At 27.8% G+C, this 1,189-nt stretch overlaps 1 protein-coding gene across 1 annotated transcript in view; it reads left to right on the forward strand.

Annotated features, from left to right (window-relative positions):
* The window catches only part of LOC105819719 (leucine-rich repeat-containing protein 9), a 146,682-nt gene that overhangs the window by 42,168 nt on the left and 103,325 nt on the right, over window positions 1-1,189 (forward strand). Inside the window, exon 7 of the mRNA XM_012656027.1 lies at window positions 953-1,108. Coding sequence (XP_012511481.1) covers window positions 953-1,108 — 156 coding nt within the window. The remainder of the gene's footprint in view (window positions 1-952; window positions 1,109-1,189) is intronic.

The raw sequence follows: 1,189 nt of genomic DNA on the forward strand, positions 1-1,189 counted from the left end.
AATGTCTTATCTTTGGCAGAGGCATTTGGCCTGTTCATCATATCATATATTTATTTCTATTCTGTCTTCTATGCCAAGTAACTCTGGGATCATGATTATCTCCTCTATACTAAATAAATTATATAAAAAGGGCCTGCAGCTATAGAAAATACATGTCTAAGCCTTCTAGCTTATTTAGGTGTAGATTTCCTGATAAAATGAAATGACTTTATTATTTCAGGTAAACAGTTAAGACTAGGTCACATTTTTGTGGTATACCTAATTTGCTCATGTTCTCCTCAGCTAGTTCTTTGTGACTAATGTAACTCTTAAGAACCATTTATGTGGTATATTTCTTAAAGATGGATTTAATCATTTTATCATGATAAACTTCTTAATAACTAGATGACCCATCGTCATTAATTAATTCAATATAATTGGATTAGATTGACAATTTAATAATTTGCTCAGTCTAAAACCAGTTCATTCAGAACATTCTTCTATAGATTTCAAAAAAATTAAATCAAATTCTTAGCCATGCTTTTAAAAAATGAATTGAGTAATGTTACATTTGTTTTTAATTCTTTTTAATTTCTTTATTTTTTCCCCGAGTTAATCAAATAGAAATAATGTATTATGTATTTGCTTTAGTTGTACTGCCTCATTAGCTAAATGGTACTATTTTATAAATTAAATTCTATCTCTTTATATTGTCATCCTGAAAATAAATGTAAATATGCCTTCCACTTAAATATTATCCACAGAGAAAAAATTTTGGAATTTTATATTTTTTCTATTAAGTTTAAATATAGAACTCTGTGAAGCCAATGTCACTCTAACTGTCATTGTTATTAGTAACTGAGCATGCAAAACTTTCTAATTGTTGTATATAACATACTGTACTCATATAATACCACTAATAATTACCTATAATTTGTTTTAGCTAATCATCTGGGTTTTTTCTTACTTTTAGATCACAGCAATGAAAAAAATAATGTATTATAATATGCGTATAAAAACTGTTCAAAGGCATCTTAATGAAGACCTTGAAAGACTGAATGATCGAAAATGCAAATTACAAAAATTGCCAGAAGAACGAATAAAATTACTCAGCTTTGCGAAAAAAAGTGTAAGATTTATTATGTAAAATTCCAGTGGCCACATCTTAAGAAAACTGCCAGATAAGATAGCAAGCGGTATCTCTAAATTA

The sequence above is a fragment of the Propithecus coquereli genome, unplaced genomic scaffold (genome assembly GCF_000956105.1).
Source record: "Propithecus coquereli isolate 6110/MARCELLA unplaced genomic scaffold, Pcoq_1.0 Scaffold5, whole genome shotgun sequence".
In the NCBI taxonomy this organism is placed as follows: domain Eukaryota; kingdom Metazoa; phylum Chordata; class Mammalia; order Primates; family Indriidae; genus Propithecus; species Propithecus coquereli.